This window comes from Podarcis filfolensis, assembly GCF_964270895.1.
Source record: "Podarcis filfolensis genome assembly, chromosome: 13".
NCBI classification, from domain to species: domain Eukaryota; kingdom Metazoa; phylum Chordata; class Lepidosauria; order Squamata; family Lacertidae; genus Podarcis; species Podarcis filfolensis.
Genome location: NC_139615.1, coordinates 49,272,244 through 49,297,514, shown reverse-complemented (window position 1 = coordinate 49,297,514; position 25,271 = coordinate 49,272,244). Strand labels below are relative to the sequence as shown.

At 40.2% G+C, this 25,271-nt stretch overlaps 1 protein-coding gene and 1 long non-coding RNA gene across 4 annotated transcripts in view; one reads left to right on the top strand and one right to left on the bottom strand.

The window, feature by feature from the left end:
- The window catches only part of GALNT1 (polypeptide N-acetylgalactosaminyltransferase 1), a 59,504-nt gene that overhangs the window by 25,222 nt on the left and 9,011 nt on the right, over positions 1–25,271 (top strand). Inside the window, exons 1-6 of one of the 2 annotated variants that reach the window (XM_083583090.1) lie at positions 13,672–13,758; positions 17,250–17,416; positions 20,531–20,738; positions 22,389–22,559; positions 23,590–23,707; positions 24,305–24,485. In XM_083583090.1, coding sequence (XP_083439216.1) covers positions 17,374–17,416; positions 20,531–20,738; positions 22,389–22,559; positions 23,590–23,707; positions 24,305–24,485 — 721 coding nt within the window. In that variant the 5' untranslated portion in view covers positions 13,672–13,758; positions 17,250–17,373. Of the gene's footprint in view, positions 1–13,671; positions 13,759–17,249; positions 17,417–20,530; positions 20,739–22,388; positions 22,560–23,589; positions 23,708–24,304; positions 24,486–25,271 lie in introns of those variants that run through there. The other variant, XM_083583089.1, reaches the window with a different exon arrangement.
- LOC310748208 overlaps positions 13,765–25,271 on the bottom strand; it is a 60,580-nt gene continuing 49,073 nt past the window's right edge. For both annotated transcript variants that reach the window (XR_014541200.1, XR_014541202.1), the window contains 2 exons: positions 20,073–20,129; positions 13,765–14,014 (listed from right to left, as the gene is read on the bottom strand). This is a non-coding gene — a long non-coding RNA (uncharacterized lncRNA). The remainder of the gene's footprint in view (positions 14,015–20,072; positions 20,130–25,271) is intronic.

Here is a 25,271-nt window from a genome sequence, read left to right as displayed (position 1 = left end):
TCACCACGCCATGGAGACCATTGTCCAGCCCTGCCTGGCTTGCTTTTATGAGCCAGGATGGGCAGGGATCAAGGAGGCAGGTGGTCCGTTTCACTTGTGCAAGCAGCCTGTCCAGATCCTTGGAGGCAGCAGGTTGAAATTGATCACATACAACTTGACTTGACAGAACACTGGCACTCTCCCACCCCAGCCCTGCTACCATGGTGGAGTCTACCTCTTTCTGAATCTGAACAAAGTTTATCTGCATTATTATTATTATTATTATTATTATTATTATTATTATTGCAAAATCATCACAGAAGATCTTGGGATCCTCACCCGACCCCAATGGCAAAGGTAGTTCTGTTAGACTACGAATCACCTCACAGAGTCTCCTGGTACTGTTTTCTGCAGATTTAATAGAGGCGGCAAAGAAGATCCTCTTCGCCGTAACTATCGCCACTTAGTAGGTGATAGGTTAGAGCTCTAACCTGTGTTCGTTCTGATTCAGAAAGAGTTTTTCGCCACTGGTGCTCTAGCCATCTCAACAATTGTTTCATCGCCTTCAGCTCTGCGGGAAACCATGGGTCCATCTGGGTTCCATGCAATTGGAGAGGGCACTTTGGAGTCAGATAGTTGGTAGCCCTGGCTAACTTTGCATTCCAGCAGGCCACAAGGGAAGTGGCTGAAAGGCCATCAACATGGAATAAGACACCCCATACCACTCTCTGGAAGCCATTTAGATCCATTAAGTGGCAGGGGTGGACCATTCAAATCAGTCCCACCTCCCTTGAGGGGAAAGGTCACTGAGATGTCTAGTTGCACCAAGAAATGACCTGACTATGGCACTTCTTTGGTTTCACTGGAACTTAGTGTCAGATCACCCATGTCCATAGACATAAACGCCAGGTCTAAGACATGTCCACAGCTATGTGTTGGGCCAAACGTACTCAGGGACAGTCCCATGGAAGCCATGCTTTTCACTATCCCGAGCAGCCCCTTGTAAGGTTGTGTTGGCATGGATGTTCAAATCTCCTAAGACCACCAGTCTGGTGTCCCCAGGAGAACATCCGACATGACCTGAAGCAGCTGGGCAGGGAATCCTTGGTGCAGCAGGGAAGTCAGTACACCAATAGGAATCCTGTACTGCCCCTATTGCCCAACTTCCAGAACATGCGCTCAGAAAACTGGGTCTCCCCAGTAAGAAGCCTGGCACAAGCTAATGACTTCCTAAAAATCACTGCACCCTGCCTCCCCACCCACATGACCTGGGTTGCTGTGCATAAGAGAAACCTGGTGGACAAGCAGCAGCAAGAACAGGCCTGTCTGCCATGTCCAGCCAAGTGTCTGTTACACATGCCAGGTCAATTTCTCCATCCACAATCAATTAATAGATGGCAGTGGTCTTGTGAATCATTGACACGGCATTGCACAGCAGCAGCTTAAGGTCATGGGGGTCACCCTTGTTGATACCTGTATCCTTCTGGTCATGACCAGACCCGGAGGCAGGGATGGTCTTCAGACGATGACTAAACCTGCCACCCTGGTAGTTACATGGTCTGGTCCTAGTGTAACTCCTTCTCCTACCTGTGATCACTGAGATCGGGTGTCTGAATGCATTCCCTCTAGTAGAACCTGCCCCAGCCATTCTGTTGACTGGGGCCCACTCCAGGGCAGCCCTGTCCTTTCCCCCTTAAAACAAAATAATGTATACACCTAACTAATGTAAAAAGGCAAACTGAAAAAAAATGCAAGTTAAAACAGTTAATTCCCAGGTTAGAACACTTTAAAACAACCCCCCACAAGTTGAAACTCTGTCCCCATTAAACAGAAAGTTTCCCACAGAGGCTGGCATAATTTAGGGTTATGATTCTTCTCTACATATATACATATTTTCAAGACAAATGTATCTCTTTTCTCTAGAATATATGTATCTCCTTTCTCTAAAATAATAGAACTTCATCTACTTACTCTGACATCTGAAATCAAGAGTTGACATCCAGAAATTAACCATTATTTTCAGTGTCATACTAATTTCTTACTATATAGGAATCATGAGTTACTGAAAGCTAACCGGAAGCATGCTAGCATACCACTTAAGTTCAAATATTCTTTTCCTCTATCTCCCAAGTGCTATTCAGATAATGCTTTCTAATTTTTCTGCAGAATTGAGACTTACTCACTTCTTGATTTAAATCTTATTTAGTGGAATAAGGTTCCAGTAACTTACTTTTTAAAAACACCTTACCCATAAGCATGTCCTACAGCTTTTCCTGTATTGAAGAATCATAGGTGGAAGGAACTACAGGTGATCAAATTGCAATTTTTGTTTCTGTTTCTCATTTTCCCAAACTTCAGTTTATTTCTATATCAGTTTGCAAACTTTTTACAAACATTTCTACTGAAAACCTGTACACCTTTTTGTGTGCATTTTCCCCAATACACATTTTTGCAAGCAGTTCTCGCTAATGCAATTTTATACATTGTTTTCCCTAATCTCTGTATTTTTGTGCGTTTTCCTCTGTGTTTTTTGTACACATTTTTACATTACATTTTTTGCATTGCAAAATTGAAAAGTACAGATTCCAAAGTATGTTTCATTTTGTGGATTGTTTTGAGAAGTGCACATTTGGTTGGTTTGCATTAAAATGCGAACTGAATGAATTTCCACATCAACTCTATTGTGTGGCACAGCCCAACCCTGTTGGAAGCTTCTATGAACTTTTATGGCAAGAGTGTTTTAACTAGATGTATCATGAAATTAGGTGGAGTCAAGCCTGAGCAGAAGCCCAGATTGTTTTGCTTATAATTCTAGAAGTCTAGAAAAGTATCTTGTGATGTGTTCCTGCCTTGTCCATGAATGTTGCAAGTACCACAGTTTGTGTTTGAAGGACTATTTGTAGTAGGAAAGAGAACTCACATGTGCTGAGACTTCATCAGTTGTGTCTACTCATGGAGAGAACTATATTGATAGCCTATGAAGTATTGGTCCTGCTGCTAGTTAATGTGTGGTATTGAATCACACTGCCACGATCTCTCCCATGCTGGTGATACAACAAATATTTTCAGCTACAGTATTTAGCCATGCAGGTTAAGGATGGCTAAACAAAAACTGTTTTCCTACATAAATACAATTTATAAAATATGTGTATTTGTGACTTCATCATATCTGCAGGGAATGATCTTGATCTGTTGCCAGTGTTGCTAAGAGTCAGTGTGCCTCAGCAATACCCTGCGACCAGGGAAGAGGCGAGAAGAAGCAGGAACTGTCCAGCCCTCCCTGCTCATTAGAACATATGGTAGACAGTCATTGCTTCCTTTTTCAGGAATCCAACACATGGAACTTGCTTACATATGTTGAGTGTAATTGATGATGGAAAATTTTAGACCTCAGAAACTAGACGAGTAGAATTACTTGCTGTTAGCTTAATAGCATATGCATATTTTATAGTAACTTGAAAATTGCAATCAAGTACATGGGTTCCCAAATTGTGGTCCTTGGACCACCTGTGGTCCACAAACTGCATTTGGGATGTTTGAAATATCATGCAGGATATATAGCACAGCATACTACAATTGCTGCAGCAGGCAGAGAAATAATAAAGTGGTCTGCTAAGTCCATGAACAATTTTGAAATCTGTGGGGGAAAGTTTGGGAACCACTGATCTAGAACTCCACAAATAATAACTATGCACTTGCCAAAGCTTTGGTCATAATAAATCTTATATTAAAAACTTTGATAGTGCATGAGAGTTAATGTTAGTGAAATGATATCTAGTGTGTTTGTTCCTGAGTTTGTTTTAGAAGTAGCATAGAATGTATCATGTTGCGTATTCAGAAGAGTTCTAGATCTTTAATTATTTTCCACAATAGCTGTAGTACCTCAACCTTTTGTTTCAGTAAATAAGTTTTCAAGGTTTTGTTTTTAGGTACCAATTAATTTCATACCTAAATTATTTTTAAAAGTAAGGGATTATATCCAGTGCTGTGCCAGTGGGTTGTGTTGATGCAATGTGACTTTGGGGGCACAGAGAAGGAGGGGGAATCAAAATTTGCTCCTGAGCATCCTCCAATCCTGAAACTGATTCTGAGGGTGTTTGGGGAAGCTTGAGAGGAAGAGAAAGTTCCACTGGGCACATGGAAGTCCCTTGTGTTAGCAGAGCTGCAGTGTTGGATACAGTGCAAGGTAATCACTTCAGCTTAGTCCTCAAGAACATGGAGTTCCTCTGTTTTCTGTATTGTGGAAAACAAAACAGTTGTATAAAAGTGATGTCTCTGCAAGTTGTTTGCAGGGGGGAAAACCCTGTAGTAAAACTGTAGCATCATCATCCTTTCAGGAAAAAAAACAAGCAAAGCATTTTTAATATCTACTAAACAATAAGCAGTAGAAAAAGAAAAGGATGACAGTGGTAGACCATATAGCTAATTTGTAGTGATCTACCTTTGCAAGATGCCGAAAGCTATGTGGTTGGGCATTACCTTGTACCTCATTCCTACGTATAATCAACAAATCCAGTCTTCAGCTGTTTGCAGTGGGAGTTTCTTTATCAAGTTGTAAGATCATATCAGATTGAATGGAGATTTTACTGCCTGGATTGAGCTAATATATGCTGACCCAAATGCTTGCATCTTCATGAATCGAACAAGTTTTGACCCATTCCAAATGAATACAGGAACCCAATAAGGATGCACTTTGTCACGATTAGTTTTTGCATTGTCTGTAGACTCATTAGCGGAAGCTTTTAGACCAGATAGAACAATTAAGAGAGTAACAATAGGGAGAGAAGAATTCAACATTAATTTTATTCAAATAATGTAGCAGTGATTGATTGTAAGAGATCCAGAAAAAATCATTTGGGAATGTACTTATGTTAATTAATGAATTTAGCATGGCATATGGATATAAGACTAATTCAAAAAAATCTGAACATTGAATTAGTGAGGGCTTGAATATGAATAAACAGGTTAGAATAGCACCCTAAGTTTCCATATCTGGGAATATATTAAAAATGCAAAATTTAGGAGATGTAGTAAGTATGCTTGCCCTTTCCAGCCGCAGCAGTGTTGGGGGCCATTGCCACCCTCCCAACACAATCCAGTGACAGGGTGCCTTTTGGCAGCAGATGCTGGCCTTTGGAGGCTTGCAGCCTACCTTGACAGCCTTGGCTGTGGATACAAGGCTGCCCGCAAATTGGCCCATTGCAGGCAGGCTAGGGGGCTGTCTGAGACCAAGGGACAGACCCAGCTGAGCCTGCAGGCTTTGCTTGGATCTGTTCCTGGGGTATATAAGAAGGGTTGCCCCTGCCCCTTGTCTACTTGCTGCCAGATCTCCCACCCCTCCTCTGCTTGTATTCTGCTCTGTGCCTGACTTTGCTATGGACATCATTGGTCATTGTATTTGAGGCCGGGCAGGAATTTCCCACCCAGCAAATTGGCTCTCTCCTTGTGGTTTTGCCTCCTTCATAGCAATCTTTACAACTTTGGCGGTTTAGACATTGGGTAAGTCTTGGTCAGAGGGGAGGTTGTAGCCTTTGCATTCCCCTCTGAAGGAAAGGGATATCCTGTTAAAGGAAGCTGGATAGAGCTGCTTTGGTCCAGATTCCCAGGTGGGGGCTAGTGCTATAGCACTCCAATCCGGTGGGGGGGGCGGCATTCCTATTTGATGTAAGTCATAGGCCCTGCCCCGCTTCTGGATTGCTTTGCTTCCTGGGCGTTCAAAGTACCGTATATTCATGGCAGATTAGTGGTGGAGGTAAGAAAGAAATAGTCCATTGGACCCAAATGGAAATTTTATGTATGGGCAAAAAAGTGGCTCTTAAAATGTTGGTGCTTCCAGAGATGCTTTCTTTTAAATCTTCCATTAGGAATAAATTATAAAATAATTACTAGCTGGCAGTATTATGTTTGGGTTAAGAAAAAGCTCAAAAGTTGTAAAAATGATCAAATTTTAAGAATGGTAGACTAGCCTTCCCTTCTTTAAGTAAATAATATGATGCAGTTGTGCTTACAAATTTACCGCAGTGGGGCCACCCAGACAGATCTATCATATTAGAACAATTCATTGTTTCAGCAGAATTTTTAAAAAAGACTGACACTGCACAAAATTTGATAAGGGTGTTAAATTAAATCCATGTACCAAAACTTTATTAGATCTTTGAAGTATATATAAACATAAATCAAGTCCAGAACTATCACCTCTCACAGAACTTTAACGTAATGAAGAAATACAGGAAGAGATTTTTTTTGGGGGGGGTATAATATTAATTTATGAAAGATTCATGGACATTTTGAACATAGAAAGTTATTTAAAGAGGGTACTGTTAAAACTTGCAATCAGATTGTTAATGATATTTTATCAATACTTGCAGTTTAGAAATATAGCCAATACCTTATTGGTAAGACATGGGCAGTTTAGAGAAAGGATAGAATTTGTAAATTTGATGAGAGGAAACTCATAAAATTTACTAAGCAAATTATACAAAACCATTAAGATTATTTCTATAACAATACAGGGAATCCCCAATTTGCCTGGGTGTTGCGTTCCTGGCACTCCCCGTGCATTGGGAGAGCATGCACAAGCCCACTTTGTTCTGTCCTTTTCTGTGTCCAAAATGACCTATGTGTCGGCTGTCGCGTGTTAATTGAACACACGCTAAATGGTCTCTACTTGTACTTCTCAAAGTAAATGGTAGGGAGACGTGGGACATGAGATGTTACTGGGTCAGTGGAGTTGGATTTGGCAAAATGTCCCTTATACAATCAGCTCAAGACCTAAAGCAAGTTTTTATACATTCGTCTTTTGTTTATTTAATACCATTATGACTCAGTCATATCTATGATACAAGTAATTAAATTGGAGATGTAAGGCAGCTGATGCTGGAATGTTAAGTACTGTATTTTTCTGTGTATAAGATGCTCCCATGTATAAGACGACCCCTATTTTTTAAAAAACTCAAAATTAAGGAATTAAGTTGTTTAGCTTTTTGGGGGGGTGGGGGAGGTCACTTCCGCCAATTGCTCACTCACTTGCCCGCCACTGCTGATCGCTTGCCACAGCCACTGCCGATCGCACATCTCGCCACAGCTGCCAATTATCTGCCCGCTCATTGCCACCAACAGCCCACCCACCCACTTGCCGCAGCCGCCAATTGCCTGCCCACCTTGCCGCAGCCGCCAGTCACCTGCCCAATCACCACAGCCACAGCTAATCGCCAGCAGGCCTTGTTGCAGCCACTAATCACCCGCCCAGTTGCTGCTGCAATTAATCACACATCCCCCCCTCTGCATTCACTATCCGTGTATAAGACGACACCCAATTTTTGCCTATTTTAAAAGCAAAAAGCATCATCTTATACACGGACAAATACGGTGTATTTTGGACTTGCCCTAAGATTGTGAAATCTTCGGCTGGCATAGTAAAAGTTATTGAAGTGATAATGGTGTCTGCCAACGGATCCTTTAATTATTTGGACTAACAAAGCATCATTTATTATTGGAAGTAGGGAATTCAAAGTTTATTGACAGCTGCTAGACTGATCATCTGTTGTATTTGGGAAAAAGTGAGCACTGGAGGAAAAAGTATGGGATATTGTGAATATGGTTAAATTGATAAATATTGGAAGAGTCAAAGAAGGAAGACAATCTGATCTCTTTGTGGAAAAATTGAGTGTATTTATTGGTTAGTAGTATAATAAGGTACAAGACTAAAAATTGTATATCCATGATGGTGTATTTTTATGTATATTCTATTTTTATCTTTCCTTTTACACTATGTGTGTGATATTCTTGGTGTATCTTTGAAGTAAAGGGTACAGCAAGAAAGGTAAGATTTATTTTTAAAAACTTGTATTTTCCCCCTTACCTTCATGGATTACTGTGGCATTGCTACCCTTGCCCCCAGGTACAGCTGTAGCTAGCAAACTAGCCAAAGTTGGAAATATGTCACTAATACTACTTGGGGAATCAGTGACAATATTGAATCAAGTACAGTGGTACCTCGGGTTAAGAACTTAATTCGTTCTGGAGGTCTGTTCTTAACCTGAAACACCACTTTAGCTAATGGGACCTCCTGCTGCCACTGCACGATTTCTGTTCTTATCCTGAAGCAAAGTTCTTAACCCGAGGTAATATTTCTGGGTTAGCGGAGTCTATAACCTGAAGCGTATTTAACCTGAAGCGTATGTAACCCGAGGTACCACTGTACCCAAGTTATGTACATGTTCCTTCAAGGAGATTGCGACACTTTCCAAAACTGGCTGTCTACCCAATCCTTACACCCCAAATTTCTCACCCACAGCAACACCATCCTGTCATGATTCAGCCTCAGTTTCTCACAGAGCCCAAGGTACTTCATGCCATTTGTAGACCAGGCAGAAGCCAATTTGCACATTTCTATGCTTCAGTTTTAGCTGCTTTCCCCATTTTGTGTGTGATATAAAGCAATTCAAGGCTTCATCTCTTTGCCTTGCCCTCTGCTTCTGGGGCTTTTACAGAGCTAACTGCAGCCCTAGTTGCGTGCCTAGGAACCAAGAGGCTCCATGCATATTCATAGTTGGGCATTCTTCTGGTTGGAGCTCCAGTGAAGGGCAAGGGAATCTAGGACACTGCTTTCAATTGTGTAGTCTGTCATGGTTTCCTCATCAAGTAAAAAAAAATCACTGCTTCATGTTTTGACTACTACACAGTTTTAAAAGAATCAGCTTTCTATCTCAGTGGAGAATGAGAATATATTTAATACTCAGACAGACTGCTTCAACTGCCAGAAGAAAGATTGGAAGAATGGACTCCACCAAGATGTTTTCAGGGTGATCATGAACAGATGGGGTGCTTGAGTAAACAACCAGGTTTTAAGAACCAGAAGTGCCTGATGCTTTATTGGTTCTGTGGTCAAAAGGGCTGCTTGTTTTCTTTCCCCCAGTTTTTCCAAGTGTCCTTCTTAAGGTGAGAACACGGGATGGAGGTGATTCTGTTGGCTTCATGATAGCCACAGAGACCATGGTGTTCAGATCTTGCAGAGCTGGAAAGAGGTTTGCTCCTCTGCAGTGATACATATATGTTGGCCTTACTTTGTGCATCCACAAGTAAGGTTCTCCAACACTGGCACAAATGTCAACCAGTTATTCCCTCCTTTGCTTCTGTCATAGATGGCTTTTATCTAGGGTGTCTTAGATCAAGGGCTCTGACCCAAGTCTTAAAAGGCATGTCAGACATCTTTATAAGCAGCACTCATGGCAGTTGCTCAACATTCCATATATGCTTGGCTCAAAAAAATTGGCAACCCCTATTTTAGGAGGGCAGGCAGACCACCCATGAGTTCAGTTCCAGTGAGTACAAGGTTCATAGCCAGAGTAGATCAAGGTTTCCATAAGAAACTCCTCTGTTCTGCCTTCTGACACCTTACTTTATCCCATCTCCTGATTCCCTGATTGCCTATTTGCTCCTGCTTTAGTAATTGTCCTTTGTATCCAGGGCTTTTTTTCAGCTGGAACATCACCATAACTTAGCTCTGGCACCTCTCCAGTGGGCGCCATTGCCATTATAAGAGAGCAAGGGATGTGTTTATGGTGACTTCCAGCACTTCTTTTTCTAGAAAAATGGCACTGTTTTGTGCCTCATGTTGCTGGAGGATACTGAAGTAAGCCTTGACTCTGAGAATGTTCTTTCTAGATAGGTCACAAAGTCTTTGACTCTGCCTTTTAAAGTATTTTTGTATTGTTTGGGTGTTATATATTTTGTATTATGAATTGCAGGAGTTTATTTGATGTAAACCTATGTGAGTAATAGGAACCAATTAGAAAGGCAGGATAAATGCTGTCTGGTCTATAAACACAAACAGTAAGGAACTTCATGGTAAGGTCAACTTTTCCGATTCCAGTATTGCTGGATCAGGTGCATACAAAGCACTGTGAATGGAAATTCGGCAGCCTAATTTAACAGCTGGGGCTATCAAATAAGTGACAGTCAATGAAATGAACTATTCCAGGAGGCAACCCTCCACTCCCTTTTCTCACAAATCGTGGCAAGCAAGGTATTTCTGAGCCCAATTCTAGTGCTGGTTTTCATCTTTTACAAACTCCTAATTATTTGGGTCTTGATTATCTCAGAATAATTGCTCCTTCTGACCTGTTGCCCCCAAAGATGTGGACAGGCTGCTTGCTAGTGTAACCAGTGAAACATGCCACTTATCTTCTTGACACTTGCCTGTTCTGGTTCATAATAGTGAGCAAGACAGGGCTGGGCAATGGGATGTGTGTGTGTGGGGGGGGGTGTGTGAATTCCTCCCTCTATAAGAGAGTCTTTCCAGAACCCCTTAAAGAAACGGTTATTAAAACGCTTCTTTTAAAAAGCCATTTATGGACCTGGCCACTATAGCCAGTCATCACCCAGTCTCAAATCTTCCATTCCTGGGCAAGGTGATTGAGCGAGTGGTTGTGGAATAATTCCAAGCATGTCTGGAGGATGAAGACCATTTGGACCCCACCCTGGGACTGAAATTGTCCTGGTCACACTGGTTGATGATCTTTTGCAGGCCAGGAAAAGAGGTGAAAACTTTTCTGGTTCTGCTGGATCTCTCAGCAGCTTTTGACACCATTGGCCATGGTGTCCTTCTGGACCATATAGGTCCAGTGGTACTGCTCCTTCTGGGCCGTATCCAGAAAGTGATGTTGGGAGATGAGTATTCGGACCCCTGGGCACTCACCTCCCCATGCTTTTCAACATCTGTATGAAACTACTGGGAGAGATCATCAGGGAATTTGGGCTGGGTGTTCACCAGTATGTGAATGATACCCAGCTCTACCTCTCATAAGTGAAGGCAGTGGACATCCTGTGTGAGTGTCTGGAGGTAGTTGTAGGATGGATGGCAGTCAGTAGATCTCGACAAGACAGAAGTACTGTTTCCGATGGACAGGGGGTGGGCAGCTTTGTTCTGCATGAAGTTTTTCTCTGATCTGCAAGCCTTTCCAATCTCAACTCAGACTGAATCTAGGTAAAAAGGATCATCTCACCTACAAAAGGGGCAGAATCTACCAATAGATGAAAGATGATTCAGGTGAAGGGAGAGATTCAGGCATCTTTTTAAAAGATACAAAAGTTCTAACTATCTCCCCCTATGTTCAGTGGGTGGTGTGGGGGACTCCATGGTCCTGAATGGAGTAACTGTGGCATTGTAGGACCAGGAGAGCAGCCTGGGAGTCATTTTGGACTCACAGCTGCCCATGGAGGCACAGGTCAATTCTGTGTCCAGGGCAGCTATCTACCAGCCCCATCTGGCATGTTGGCTGAGACCAGAGTGGTATATGCTCTAGTTATCTCCCACTTGAACTACTGCAATGTGCTCTACCTTTGAAAGTGACTCGGAATCTACAACTAATCCAGAATGCTGCTGCCAGACAGGTGACTGGGAGTGGCTGTTGGGACCATGTAACACTGGTCATAATAGATCTACACTGGTTCCCAGTATGTTTCCGAGCACTATTTAAAGTGTTGGTGCTGACCTTTAAAGCCCTAAATGGCTTTGGCCCTGCATACCTGAAGGAGCATCTTCTGGAGACATCTAAAGGCAGCCCTGTATCAGGAAGTTTTTAATATCTGATGTGTGTTTGTATTTGTAAATTCTGTTGGAAGCCACCTAGAGTAGCTGCGGTGACCTAGTCAGATAGGCAGGGTACAAAATAAATCACCATCATCTACTAACAAAGATATGCTAAAGATCACATGTGAAGGCTTGATTAGTCTTTGCAAGAAATGGTGCCTTCTCTGTTGCAGACCTGGTATGTCCACCCTTAGATTTGTATGATTATCTTTTCTTTCTTTCTTGAGGCAGGTTAAAAGCTTTTCTTTTCTGTTCCTCCTTTGGTAGTTGAATTGTTTGATTCTGCTGTTCATATCTGATAGGTTTTTTTGTTCTTTGGTTTATATTTTCATTTTAAAGTTGAAAAGCAGTACAAAAAGTTATCAAAATCACCTGCTCAGCAACACTACCACTTGAGTGCTGCCCATACTCTTAGATCAGGGCATGTAAAACTCGCTTGGAGACACATCTTGTTTTTAACTTGTGCATGGATATACAACTCTATTTTGGACTTTTCACATACATTAAATTAGTTATGTATGGATTGTGTTCTTATTTAGATGTATGAACAAGGTCTTGCATCTTGGTTAATACCCATTATGTTTCTAAGACCGTTTACCTACTGAGCATATGTGCCTTTAAAAAGTTAGTTGCTATTGTCAAACAATGGAATGAACTATTTTTTTGTAATTAGCATAATTATTAAGCACGTTGATCTGATCTAGTAAAAGTAATGTTTTGAAAATAATTTGATGAATTATTTTTTGTCTGGTCTAATGTGCACATCTAGTCCTTAACTTTAAATCTTGATTTCTTGGCATTCAGAGCCATTTTATTTAATTTGGAATTCCATGTAAAAAATGAAGAATATTATCCCACTAGTGTTTATGTAATATATTTTCAGTTGTATGAATTGGGTGATCTTTTGGAAATTTTCTGAAGTCTCAACAGTGGAAAAGGTTTTGATGGATGATTTTGATCTTTGGATGCCAGATTTTGTCTTGTCCACAACCCCAAAGTTGAATGCATCTGTGGCTTGAGGTTTATTCCATTGGTAGGGCGTTATCCTCTCCCCAGTCTTGATGTGCATTCATTCAAAAATTCATGCTTATTTCTCTTGTGTGCTCTCTTTTCCATGACTACTGTATTCCTTTAGATAATATTTCAGGTAATTCTGGGAAAGGTAAAGCAGCTTTAACACCAAAAGTGTCCATTTTGGCCCACAATAAAAATTCAAAAATCCTCATTAGGGCAAAAGCTTTACGAGACCAACCAAAATGTCTTAAAGTGTGTACTTCGATAACCTCTGTGGAGGTAATGTATTAGTAAGAAGGATGATAGGAACATCACCTCCAATGTTTAGAGTTATGGTTGCTCAAGACCCACACAAGGTTCAGCTTTGAACTAGATTTTAAGTAGGTTTCACAATAAGGAGTGCTATTTTTCTAGAAAAAGAGGAGCCGGAACTCACCATGAATGCCTGCCTCGTTCTCTTACAATGACAATGGCGCCTACCTGAGAGGTGTCGGAACTGAGTTCTAGTGAGTTCTGGCTGAAAAAAAGCCCTGACAATAAAGTAAACTGATGAGATCAGCCTCCAACATTCCTAGTTGATCGCAAGCAAAGGAGGTGCTAATACATCAGTCCACTGTACTTCTTGTTCTTTCTAGGAACTTCTGTCCTAGAGGAGAATTGGAGACTCTTTAAGAGTTGCTTCTCTTAAATACACAGCAATACTCCATGTTTGGAGCCCATGACAGAATTGACCTAGGATTTTCTTTAGGCACCTACATTTTAAAAGTGGATTTTCCTGGAAAAAAACCAGAAGTCTAAATCTTTTTTATTTTTCTTCTCAAAAGTAACTAACTTTACATATCCTAGATTTGTAACATCTTTTACTAATACATACAGTCTGGTATTTCAGCCTTCATCTAGTTAACATGTAAAATAATTTTATACGGCAAAGAACAGATTTTTAAGTTTTTCACCAGAAAGCTCTCTTGGGGGGCAGCTGGCTTATGCCATAAGCACCAGAAAACCTTCAGAACTTTCTTTATATGAATTCTGCTTGAATCTCTAACCACAATGGTTTTAAGGACCATTTTGGATTTTGTTTCTAGGGTCTAAAGAAGATTTCTACTTGAATCATGAGATATTGCAACTTTCTTATATCAGAAGAGAGGAAAATTTCATTCTCTTGATGTCAGGTAAATTATGAAATAACTGTTAAGGTCAGACTTGAACTTGACTACAAACCAGTGTGCGGATGCTGAAAAGATTTAGTATACATAGGCTACTAGATGGAGTAGTGTCTCTTGGAGACTTAACACACAAATTCCTATCGATTTTTGTAAAAGTATTGCTGTTTAGCCCTGCTGTTTCTTCAGGAAATGTTCCACTATGCATTTGTCTTGTGCCTGTTTTCCGAACTATTGGCAATTAAGTTCATTGTTATCATACTGCCTGTTGGGTTGGATTACAAAACAGGCGTTCAAGCTTGATATATCCTGTATGGAACAAAATCTCAGTGAACACTTCATGTCTTTTAGATGCAGTCCTGTGCCCATTTATATGGGATAATGTCCCACTTACTTCATTGTGACTTATTTTGAGTAGATATGTATTAACAAGGGTGCCAACCTGAATGAAATATTGTGGGGGCCCAGGTTAGCCCCACCCCACAATTGATCACATGACATGACACACTCACAACATTTGAATAGCAATGCCCATCAACCTTGGGGGGCCCTGACCCCTTCAAATATTTTATTGGTGGGCGAAAGCCCCCTTGGCCCCTAGGAGTTGGCTCCTATGATGTATATAAGATTGTGCTGTACATCTATAAAATATACCTTGGGGAGTGTGTGTGTGTGTGTGTGTTATGTGTTTCCTGCAGTACTTTTTTCATTTGTGGCATTTTTAAACTATTTTGAACCAGTGACATGCTTGGCCTCGTCTGAGAGTTGCCTAGAATTATTAGCAGTTTTGACCAGTTCCGCTTCCGATAATCCGTGGTAATCACAATTGATGAACTTTACCTGTTTGTGGGTACGTAGAATGTAATCAGTTGAGTATTGATTGATTAGCCAATAGGGTATCTTTAGACTTGAAATGTCTTATATTGGACTGTCTAATTGGATGCCAGTGGTCCTTTGTTAACCTTATTCTGCTGTTAACATAGAGCCAGCTCAAGACACTGGGTCTTTGAAGACTGCTGTAGAATATTTTATTGCGTTTTAGGTGATCTACATAGACATTTCCTCCTAGATTAAGAATATTACACAGTGGTACCTTGGTTCTCGAAATGAATCCATTCTGGGAGTCTGTTCAACTCCTGGAACCCTTTGAAAACCAAGGCGCGGCTTCTGATTGGCTGCAGGAGCTTCCTGCACCCAAGCGGAAGCTGCGTTGGACGTTCAGCTTCCAAAAAACATTTGCAAACCGGAACACTTACTTCTGGGTTTGTAGCGTTCAGGATCCAATTTGTTCAGCAACTAAGCCGTTCAGGAATCAAGGTTTGACTGTACCTCTGCTTCACAGCTAGGTGGCTTTAAATATATGTTATAACTAGCATAATAAAGCAGGTTAGTGTTGCTTCAGGCACTAAAGGAGCTTCAGAAGTTTTCTCATACAGCCAAAAGAGCCTGCTGTATGGAAGCCCTTTTCCACGTCTCCACATTACTATATTGTGACTTGGAATTTAAATGGTTCTCATGATCATCCTATCAAATCTGTTTTTGTAAAGGTCTGTCTTGGTCAGCCAGGCAGCAGCTTCATTTGCCTTGTCTTGCTAGAGGGAGGGGATTTCAATTGCTGTGTGTGTAGCTACCATGCATTGTATATTTTAATCTATTCAATATTTTTTGGCTAATAGGATTCATTCCCACATTTACCTCAGTCAATAGAAACAATAATCAAAGTATCAAAATATCAAGGACTGCCTTTCATGCTTTGACATATTGTAATCTATTCTGCTTTACCAGTTCTCAATCCTGACTCAATCAGTTCTTCACTTCTAGCAGAAAAAAACAGAAAAAAACACAGCTCTCTGCTTGATGCACAGGTTCACCAATTTCCTTTTCTTGTGGGGAGTTTGAAAATACCCTGTCCTTTGAGTTCCTATCCAGATTTGAAGGCTGCTTGCCTTTCCTACTGAAATTATTGTGGCTTTCTTTTTAATAATAACTGTAAGTAACAGAACTTTGAAATATGTGTCAGTATGTCTTAAACCAGGGCAACTTAGTGTAGTACTCAATTCCTTTAATTTTAAACCATTTTGTTACTGGGATGCTGCTTTAACAGAATATTCTGTATTCTTAAATATACTGAAAAGATTACATTCTAACTGTCGGCAATAGCTTCTCTTTATTAGATTGTAAGTTTTTTTCCACTTGAATGAGAACGTCCTCTCCTTTCAGAGTTGTCAAAGCTACTTGATGTTTTGTGACATGTAAGTTAGTTTAACTGGTTAAAAGCCAAACAGTTTAATTTTCCTTGTAAGGAGCTTCCAGGCTCACTAACAAAAATACTTTCTTGTTAGCAAACAAATTGTGATCCTCTTTTGCATTTGATGGATACTGGGGTTTTTGAGGTGCACCTCCCTACCAGGGGGAACTGTTGTCTCATGAGACTGGGAGAATAGGCTTCTAGGATAAGTAGTACATTTGAAACTGGACAGGAAGGAAGCTGTTTGCATATTCTTGGGGTCTTACACCGTTTTCATAGGAGTAATAGGAGCGGCTATATTCCATGCTAATGGAGGAGACCTGAGGCGCATTTGCTGCTTTCTTGTGCGGGGTATCTAAAACTCAGCTTAATATATCTTCAGAGACAAAATGGAGAACCTTTTGGATCAAGGCACTAAGAACGTACTTAGTGTGGCAGACGAATATAGTTCTTTAGAAATACCAGCATCCTGAAAGCACTTCTCTAGGATGGGTATAGCATTACAGATATTGCGAAACCCCATTGTTAGAATAACATTTGAGATACTGGTCTGCCTCATTCAAGACTGTTTCTGCCTCTTGTGTATGTAGAGCTTGATCCAGTACTTTGCAAGTTGTAGTGCTGTTCTGATTAGCTGTTATTGGGCCAGAGTTTCTGATACGATGGTTCACTCAGTACTTGGAGCATTGATGGTGGCGAGGTCACCAATGGCATCTTCAGCTAGTCTCTGATTAATTATAAAGGATTACTCTTTGCAATCTTTAGCCGTAACCTGGAAATCCTCTTCATGTGTAAGAACTATTTTAATTGAGCAATAGACCTGTCAGGAAATTCATTCTGCATCCGGACATTCTATTCTTCATGAAGCATGTTTCACACAGCTAATTGTGCCCACAATTTTCTTTTGCATTCATTGATGACCTATGAAAGTTAGTGCTATTACCAGCCTTCTTGCTTCAGTGTTTCAGTTGAAGTAGTCAATTGAAATGGCTAGTGTAGCATGGGTCAAAGGGCATTTTTACAGGTGAGTTCTGAATGCATCAGTGAACAAGGGCCTATTGCTAAAAGCTTGGGGAAAGGCCTTTTCATTGATGACAATCCATTGATGAAACACCGTCCCCAGGGAAGTTCTCCTTGTCCCTACCTTATATTTTTTAATATAAAGAGAATATTAGAGAATATTTTTTTTATTCAAATGTAATAATAAATGGTTCACTTATTACTGCTTTGCTTTATTTGTGTTTTGTCTTAGGTGTAAGACAAAAGTATATCCAGATAACCTTCCTACAACAAGTGTTGTAATTGTCTTTCACAATGAAGCTTGGAGTACTCTCTTGCGAACTGTACATAGTGTCATCAACCGGTCACCGCGACACATGCTGGAAGAAATTATTCTGGTAGATGATGCTAGTGAAAGAGGTAAGATTGCATAAGGTGCAGTTTGGGCATATTGCATGAATTCAAAAAACTGAGTAGCAAACAAAAATGAAATGCCGGTTGCTGATATGACTGTAGTTACTGGACAGATTAGAGCAGTTTTCATCAGGTGAAAATGAAATGCCTGTTATGAATAGGTATAGTGTAAATATTTATATTTGAGAAAGCCTTCTTTAAGTCAGATGCATCTGGTAGAGGAATTGATTCAAGTTATAGATAGCAGTGGGGAAGTGTGGTGTTGCAAAACACTTTGTGCATAACTTTGCAGGTCTGCAAACCCCATTTTGGCTGGGCCAGGTCTTTTGTACTTTCCCTAAACCTGACATCATATATGATGGCAGGTCCACAGTGCTTGACCAAAGCGGCCTGGAAGATCTAAATAGATCCATAGATCATTGGTTCCCCGCACCTGTTTTAGAGTAATCATAGCACTAATGTTCTTGTATACAGGTTCTTTAATATTGAATTCATTATTATTTAAGAGAAATGCAGTATTCACACTTAAAAAAAATCAATTTTAAAAAGCAACCTGATTCTTTTAGGTGGTTTTGTAATCGGTATTAAAAACTGGGATAGAAAAGCTAGGAGCGAAATGGCTCCTGGAACTTGGGTTGTGGGCGCCAAAACAAGAATGTCTAGTTGCCATTTTGGGGTGGGGCAGCAACACTTTCTATTTATTATTTTAATAAGCATGAACTAATACACAATTCTCATAAGTGAGATATTGTTAATATCACATTTTTAACAGAAATTGTTAATACATGTTTAATTTAGTGTTTATCATAAAAATACTGGTACCATACTTCATTTTTCAAAACACTCTACTCTTTATTGTTAAACTCCTTAACATATTGTCTATCCTTAACATATACTTTGAAACTTCAAAGCACATACATTTCAGTAATCCTTGAGTGTCAGCCAGGCGCAAAAAATGGCAGCCAGGCTTTTTGAGGTGCTGACAAATGGAGAATTTTTAGGCACAAAATGCGCCTGGTGCCCCGCTAATTTTGAACCCTGTTTGTAATTATCAATTTTTTACTTACCATAGCCCTTATATAAACTTGTATAGCAAGTATATAGCATAATATATAATCCATGCTTTTCTGTGCTAAAAACATTATCCATACAGGTACATAACATTCACTCCTTTGAATTTAATGAATTCATTAAAGCTACCCACTGGAAGCAGTCTTTTGAACACTTCACAGACTGCATATGTTGAAATAGAGATTACTCTATGCCAGGGTAAAGTAAATCACACTCCTCAAATAACCTAGGGTGCCCTTAATGCTCAAACATGCATGAAATGAATATTCATTAAATAGTGCTTGTTTAATCTCTAAATCACTTTTTAGTTGGATTTTGCCGTATTGATAAGTACAGTGCATCCACATTCTGTTTTTCCTTTGGAATGGTGCTGAACCTGCTTCTTAAGAGAATTCTTTTGCCTTTATGTAGAATTCTTATTATTATGGATTTCTTCATTGAAGCAGCGTTGGAATAAAAAGCTGTTATGTGAGCTTTGCTTTTAAGAGTTTTATAAAGGTAAAACCTGGTAAAGGACCCCTGACAGTTAATTCCAGTCGCGAACGATTGTGGGGTTGCGGCGCTCATCTCACTTTACTGGCCGAGGGAGCCGACGTTTGTCCGCAGACAGTTTTTCCAGGTCATGTGGCCAGCATGACTAAGCCGCTTCTGGTGAAACCAGAGCAGCGCACGGAAACACCGTTTACCTTCCCGCCAGAGCGGTACGTTTCCGAGCACAATTCAAAGTGTTGGTGCTGACCTTTAAAGCCCTAAACGGCCTCGGTCCAGTATACCTGAAGGAGCGTCTCCACCCCCATCGTTCTGCCCAGACGCTGAGGTCCAGCGCCGAGGGCCTTCTGGTGGTTCCCTCATTGCGAGAAGCAAAGCTACAGGGAACCAGGCAGAGGGCCTTCTCGGTAGTGGCGCCCGCCCTGTGGAACGCCCTTCCAGCAGATGTCAAAGCGATAAACAACTACCTGACATTCAGAAGACATCTTAAGGCAGCCCTGTTCAGGGAAGTTTTTAACGTGTGATATTTTAGTGTATTTTTGGTTTCTGTGGAAGCCGCCCAGAGTGGCTGGGGAGGCCCAGCCAGATGGGCGGGGTATAAATAATAAATTATTATTATTATATTACCTATTTATGTACTTGCACTTTGACGTGCAGGAGCTGGGACCGAGCAACAGGAGCTCACCCCGTTGCGGGGATTTGAACCGCCGACCTTCTGATCAGCTCAATGGTTTAGACCACAGTGCCACTCGTGTCCCTAAGAGTTTTATAGTACTTAAGTAAACTGTGTATAGTACTGTGTATAGTACTTTGAAACCATGTATACCTGATTCTTCGTTGTACATAGCTGCATAGTACTATATCAATATTTTCCTTGATGGTGCTTCTGTGACTCACATGGAACTTTGTTTAAAAGAAATTGGGTTTGAAGTTTATCAAACTGAAGGATGCAGGCAGAAAATGCAATCTCTGTTTACATGCTGGTTAAATACTCTGTAAGTAGGAAATTAGGCTTCTACAAAAATTTCCTAATCTGGAGAGAGTGGGTTTCAAATTTTAGCATCAGTTGGCTGAACTGAGTAAAGCAAACATTCAGCTTCACCTTTGTATCTGCTGCTGCCATATTCCCAGTAGATTTGCATAATATTTCACTTTTGCACTGGAAAAAAAACCATCAAGAATACAAGACTTACTCTTCGCATAATTTAGAAGGGCTAATTTTTCATTTAGAAGAAAAATAGTGGATAAATATCGATTAGTTGTTTTGCTTACATGTGGAAAAAGTCACCATCCTGAATCAGAAAGAGAAAAAGAGAGTTTTAATCTTCTATTAAAATCTGCAATTTGGAGCATAATGTGTTTGTCCTGGTTCTGTTATTGCACAGTATTCGTAGGATATTCAGTCTTAAATTTAGTGTTGATTGTTCTGCCTCCTTTTGACTATTCTTGTTGAGAGTTCATTTAGACATAAGCCATTTTAAGAGTTCTTACTAAAATTATGAGTGTACATGTAGCTTGAATGCTACATTTATTTTATCTTTCGTTTGCCATACTTTTTAGAGTTCTTGAAGAGACCCTTGGAGAACTATGTGAAGAAATTACGAGTACCAGTTTATGTGATTCGAATGGAGCAGCGTTCTGGACTGATCAGAGCCAGATTGAAAGGAGCTGCTGCTTCTAAAGGCCAAGTCATCACCTTTTTAGATGCTCATTGTGAATGTACAGTAGGATGGCTGGAGCCACTGCTAGCACGGATAAAATTAGACAGGTGGTTATTTTATAAAACATGTTAAAGGTTAATACTGACTAATGCAGCTAATCTGCTTTTTTAAGTGTGACTCATCCATGGACATAGTGGGTAAACTTCATTAATCCTTAGAATATGAGAAATTTGTCGTAGAAGAATATTTGCACAAAGGATTAATTAAAGAGCAGCGGCAGACCTTGGTAATCTTCAAATGCAGTATGGATGTATTGCAGATACAGTGGTACCTCAGTCTACGAACGTAATCCATTCCAGAAGTCCGTTCTTAAACCAAAACCGTTCTTAAACCGAGGCACGCTTTCCCTAATGAGGCCTCCCACCACCGGTGCCCTTCCACCATTTGGATTCCGTTCTTAGACCGAGGTAAAGTTATCAAACCAAGACACTATTTCCGGTTTTGCGGAGTTTGTAAACCAAATTGTTCTTAAACTGGGCTGTTCTTAAACCGAGGTACCACTGTACAACTATACAATTAATAACTGTGACATCTCAGATATCCTCCCATAGCCTGTTACTATTATTTTCTGTGTTATGCTCATGCCTTGCATCACGTTTCTCTGGAAATCAAGCAACCTGTTCTCTGAGGTACATAGGAACCTACCATTCTACCAAGTTAAACCTTTGTTTCATTTAAGGATTTTCCTGCCCTAGCTGCTAGGGGCTATGACCCCATCTGGCTCTGAATACAAATACTTTGTTTAGAGAGATAACACTTTTGAATGTGGTTAATTTGAGCTTCAGTCTACTATCCTTATTTAATTATCCATTATTTAATTTCTAAGATTTCTTCTTCTTTTAATTTTTTTCCCAATTTTACAATAACCAATACCTCATCACACATACATACATCATAGTTTGACTTCCCTCCCCCCTTTCTGTGATTTCTTCTATTTTCACTTTTGATTTATGCATCTCCCTTATAACTCCTTATAATTGTTACTATCAACTTTGAAAAGGTTAATAGTTTAACTGCTCATCTTCAGTTAATCCTGTTAATGCAGTTAACTGTTTGCAATGATTTTTAAAATACGCCAGATAATTTCCCCATTCCTTTTTAAAAGTTCCCTCATCTTGGTTCCTTATTGGTCCAGTAAGCTTAGCCATTTCTGCATAGCCCATTAATTTTGCCTGCCATTCATCCTTGGTTGGAACTGCATCTTCTTTCCATCTATTGATGGTGTTTCCTGCTTGGCAGGGGGTTGGACTCGATGGCCCTTGTGGTCTCTTCCAACTCTATGATTCTATGATTCTATTATTTATAAGATTTCTTATCTACCCTTCACCCCACGTAGAATAGAAGTGACAGCTCTTGCAGATAAAGGACTATTTCAAGTGTTTGATCATTACTTTTTAAAATAACATAGCATAGTTTCTTGTATTCTGTGTTGCTGTGGTATAAAGTGAGCATGATCAGGACAAAAACGAACCTTTTAAGCCCCATTGAAATAACTGAAGCTAGTTCAAAGACACTTGTAGATATTTAACATGAGCTGGATCATGCCTATCATGTAGTAAGACTGAAACTTTTTCAGAGATGGACGGAAAATGAGATGCTCAATTTGTGGTATAGGGCTGATATTGTATGTAACAAGGGCTGTATTTTGTTCCTGTATTCTTGCCTTTTCTAATGGTCTATGCCATTTCTTTCTTTAGGAGAACAGTAGTTTGTCCAATTATTGATGTAATCAGCGATGATACATTTGAATATATGGCAGGTTCTGATATGACTTATGGTGGATTCAACTGGAAGTTGAATTTCCGGTGGTATCCTGTTCCACAGAGAGAAATGGACCGAAGGAAAGGTGACAGGACCCTTCCAGTCAGGTAAAGGGAGCTGATGAGCAGTAATTGGGATGTCCCTTCATGCATGTGTCTAATAATATAATCCAGGTTTACTCAGTTCCCAAGGCCATTTCTACATTAAAAAGAACTATGAAGGTGCAAGGAACTGTGAGGCAAATATGATATGTAATCAGCAACCGTTAACTTGATTTTAAAAAACCCAGTAAATTAAGACACATCTTAGAAAGCCTGCTGAAACAGGTAGATCATACAACTCTTAGTAATAAATAATTGCAGGTTGAACACTAGGAAGTGTGTTCTCCCTTAACTGTGAGCATCTGCAGTGGTACCTCGGGTTAAGAACTTAATTCGTTCTGGAGGTACGTTCTTAACCTGAAACTGTTCTTAACCTGAAGCACCACTTTAGCTAATGGGGCCTCCCATTGCCGCCGCGCAGCCAGAGCACGATTTCTGTTCTCATCCTGAAGCAAAGTTCTTAACCCGAGGTACTATTTCTGGGTTAGCGGAGTCTGCAACCTGAAGTGTCTGTAACCTGAAACATCTGTAACCCGAGGTACCACTGTAGTTTGGACAGGGAGGTCCATTCCAAGTTAGTGATTAGTATGCCACCTTTTCTAAACCTGCGGCAGTGAAACAACGCTGTTTTGGCACAACAGAACTTCTTCCTTAAACATGCTCTGGGGGTTTTCCCCAACCCTCCAGAGCATGGTTATGGGGTGCACAAGGAGAGGAAGTGCTTGTGCAAACATAATTGCTTAACTGGATACTGCCTATGGAAATTAATGGACCTAAGTTAATCATGTATTAATTTTATTGATATTAATGTTCTGAGTTGAACTGGCATTAGATGCAGTTCAGGATGCTGCAACATACCTTATCCATCAAATCTGTGCTGCCTTCCTGTACTCCCAGACTGGCAAATGCCTCCCTCTTTTTCACCCTCTGGCCCAATTTTAGCTATATTTTCATTGGGATAGAGTTCACTGCTAAGATTAATAAATGTAATAATAAATGTCAGAGTTGGATTTAAAACATTTTCATATTCCTTTAGGACGCCTACAATGGCAGGAGGCCTTTTTTCTATAGATAGGGACTATTTTCAAGAAATTGGGACATACGACGCAGGAATGGATATATGGGGAGGAGAAAACCTAGAAATTTCATTCAGAGTAAGTAAACTTCATTTTTATTCCCAGGTACTGCAGCTTAGTTTATGGTAGACAGACATATGTTGAATGTTACCAGAGAGAAGATGCAAATGCTATCTTTCAACAATAGACTATTTTTTAAATTAAAAACAAATTCAGGGAAGAGAGATAACAGCTGCTTTGCCAGAGTGCTCTGGTGCAGTACTGCAAACCACATGGTTCACAGCTCTGATCAAAAGCTCCAGGACATCCCAGTATCTGCATGTGCAGTTGACTGAAGAATAGTTAGACTTGGGTAGAGCTGTCATGCTACCATCTATGATGTTTCAGTAATACTGGTAAGTGCCCAATGTTCTTGCTGCAACAGAATGGTCTCGCTACGTAATCTGGATATGATTTCACATGGGCTGGAAGTGGTACATCTGTGATGAGTTCTCCATGAAATGGTGAAGGGTGATATCCATTGGTCAAGAGTGATGTGCAAATATAATTTAAATATAATTAGTAAAATTATAATGCAGAATTATTACTTATGCAGTTATTGTTTGCATAGTAATCAGAACCTTTTTTCTAAAAGACAATAGAAATATGTTTATGGTGAACTCTTGACTTTTTCAGATTTGGCAGTGTGGGGGAACTTTGGAAATTGTAACATGTTCGCATGTTGGACACGTTTTTCGAAAAGCCACTCCTTACACTTTCCCAGGAGGGACAGGGCAGATTATTAATAAAAATAATAGACGACTTGCAGAAGTTTGGATGGATGGCTTCAAGAATTTCTTCTACATAATTTCCCCAGGTAAGCAAGGAATCTTCAGCATAATATAGTGTCTTAAACTGATACGGTGAATGTATAAAGCCATCTTCTGCTCAGACTATTGATTCACCTGGCTCTGAAATGTGATGCTAATGCAGTTTTAGGCTGCATTAATAGAAACCATAGTTTCCATCTCATGAGAAATAATAGTTACAATTCATTTTATACTAGACAGACCTCATCTTTGGAGTATTGTGTCCAGTTGTGGAGGAGGACTGTGAGAAGGATGTAGAAAAATTAGAGGGCAACCAAGGTGGTCTGTGGGATTGATGAGACATCATATGAGAAAAGGTTATATGAGCTGTGTATGTTTAGCCATGAGAGCAGAAGGTTTGAAGGGGCCGAAGGGCTGTCATACAATAGAAAGGAATCTCTGCTACTCCCAAGTGGCAGAAGTAGAACTGCAGAAGTAGAGATTTCAGTAGAACATTAGGAGAAACTTCAGTAAGATTAATCCAACAATAGAGCCATGTACCTAGGGATGGCGGGCTCTCTCACTGGAAGACTCCAGGTAGAGGCTAGACAGCCATGTATTGCAGATGCTTTAGCTCTAGATTTCCTACATTAAGCAGAAGGTTGGTCTAGATTCTGTTACGGGGCTCAAATAAAGTAGCATCTTTAGGCATAATTCAAAGACTGTACCAAAACTACCCTGTTTGGTTGCAATTTCCTTGGAATGTTCAGACTCCTGCTACCTTATATTAAATGTTCATTTGTAGCTCTGTAAGCAATTTTCATGGAAATTGGTCTGTAGATAATTGATGCGGC